Source organism: Cyprinodon variegatus, unplaced genomic scaffold (genome assembly GCF_000732505.1).
Source record: "Cyprinodon variegatus isolate N-32 unplaced genomic scaffold, C_variegatus-1.0 Scaffold968, whole genome shotgun sequence".
Taxonomy (NCBI): domain Eukaryota; kingdom Metazoa; phylum Chordata; class Actinopteri; order Cyprinodontiformes; family Cyprinodontidae; genus Cyprinodon; species Cyprinodon variegatus.
In genome coordinates, this window is record NW_015151421.1 from 36,387 (window position 1) to 37,416 (window position 1,030).

Genomic DNA, 1,030 nt, shown 5'->3' on the forward strand with positions numbered 1-1,030 from the left:
GGAAAGTGAGTACTTTTGCCATCTCTGCATCTGTCATACAGACGAGGCTCGGTCCAACCCGATCACCAGCTGGACAGCAGCAGCCAATCCTCAGCAGGATGGATGAAACACAAGTCAAAGTTCAACCTGACTAAAATGCTGCTGTGCGCCGTTCTTGAAGCTGTGCAGGAATATACATTTTCTCACAAAGACCATCGGTCTCACCTTACAGAAACCTTTCTTGATGGCGCTGAAATCAGGAAGAACGTAATCCCTCATCACCGAGTTCTCCTCCCCTTTCATCCTGAAACCAGAGGAACCGTCATTCAGATGGAGACCCGCTCCGCTACCAGAGTTCTAAATAAGGAGGAACATCAGAGTCTCACTGTGCGATCTCCATGTCCTTGTAGAACTGCTGAGAGACGTAGCAAACGTCTTCTTTCACCTGGTTGATCACATACGTCTCGTCCATCACATGCAGTTGGCTGTGAAATAAAAATAATATGGACATAAAGAAACAGACGCTGCAGTGAGAATCCCACCAGGACACGGGGAGCTCTGTACCGGTACGATATGATCTCCTTCAGGTGATTGGTGAGCAGTTTCCCTCCAACATTGACCCTGAAAGGCAAAACCAAAGCATCAGGCCGCTGTTAGCGTCCCTGCTGTGTCACTTCCTGTGAAGGTGGAGGCTCCCTCACCTGCGGATGCCCTCCTTCAGCTTCTTACTGCGACAGTAAGGGACGATGTGGGTGAAGGAGAATCCAGAGTCGACCACAAGGCAGCAGAGCTCTGACGGTTTGCTGTGGAAGTAGTTATGAGCGCTGAGCGACCCCGCTGGAGGACAAAGGGACATTTTTTAGCCACATTCACTGGTTAGAAGTAGACTGGAGAAATAACCCAATAAAACGTCAAAGAAGGATGGCCAAATGTTTCTGCACTTTCACATTTTTCTACTTTTATTTCACCCCCAGTTAGCGTTTTAGAGGTTCGTGTTTATAATGGGATAAATACAGTTAGTAGGAGTTCCTCTGGGCTCAGTTCTTGGCCC

General features: G+C 48.3%; 1 protein-coding gene across 1 annotated transcript in view; it reads right to left on the reverse strand.

The window, feature by feature from the left end:
• actr6 (ARP6 actin-related protein 6 homolog (yeast)) overlaps positions 1-1,030 on the reverse strand; it is a 5,976-nt gene extending 4,946 nt beyond the window's left edge. Inside the window, exons 1-4 of the mRNA XM_015398869.1 lie at positions 681-1,030; positions 544-600; positions 366-464; positions 205-283 (exon numbers count right to left, since the gene is read on the reverse strand). Coding sequence (XP_015254355.1) covers positions 205-283; positions 366-464; positions 544-600; positions 681-835 — 390 coding nt within the window. The 5' untranslated portion in view covers positions 836-1,030. The remainder of the gene's footprint in view (positions 1-204; positions 284-365; positions 465-543; positions 601-680) is intronic.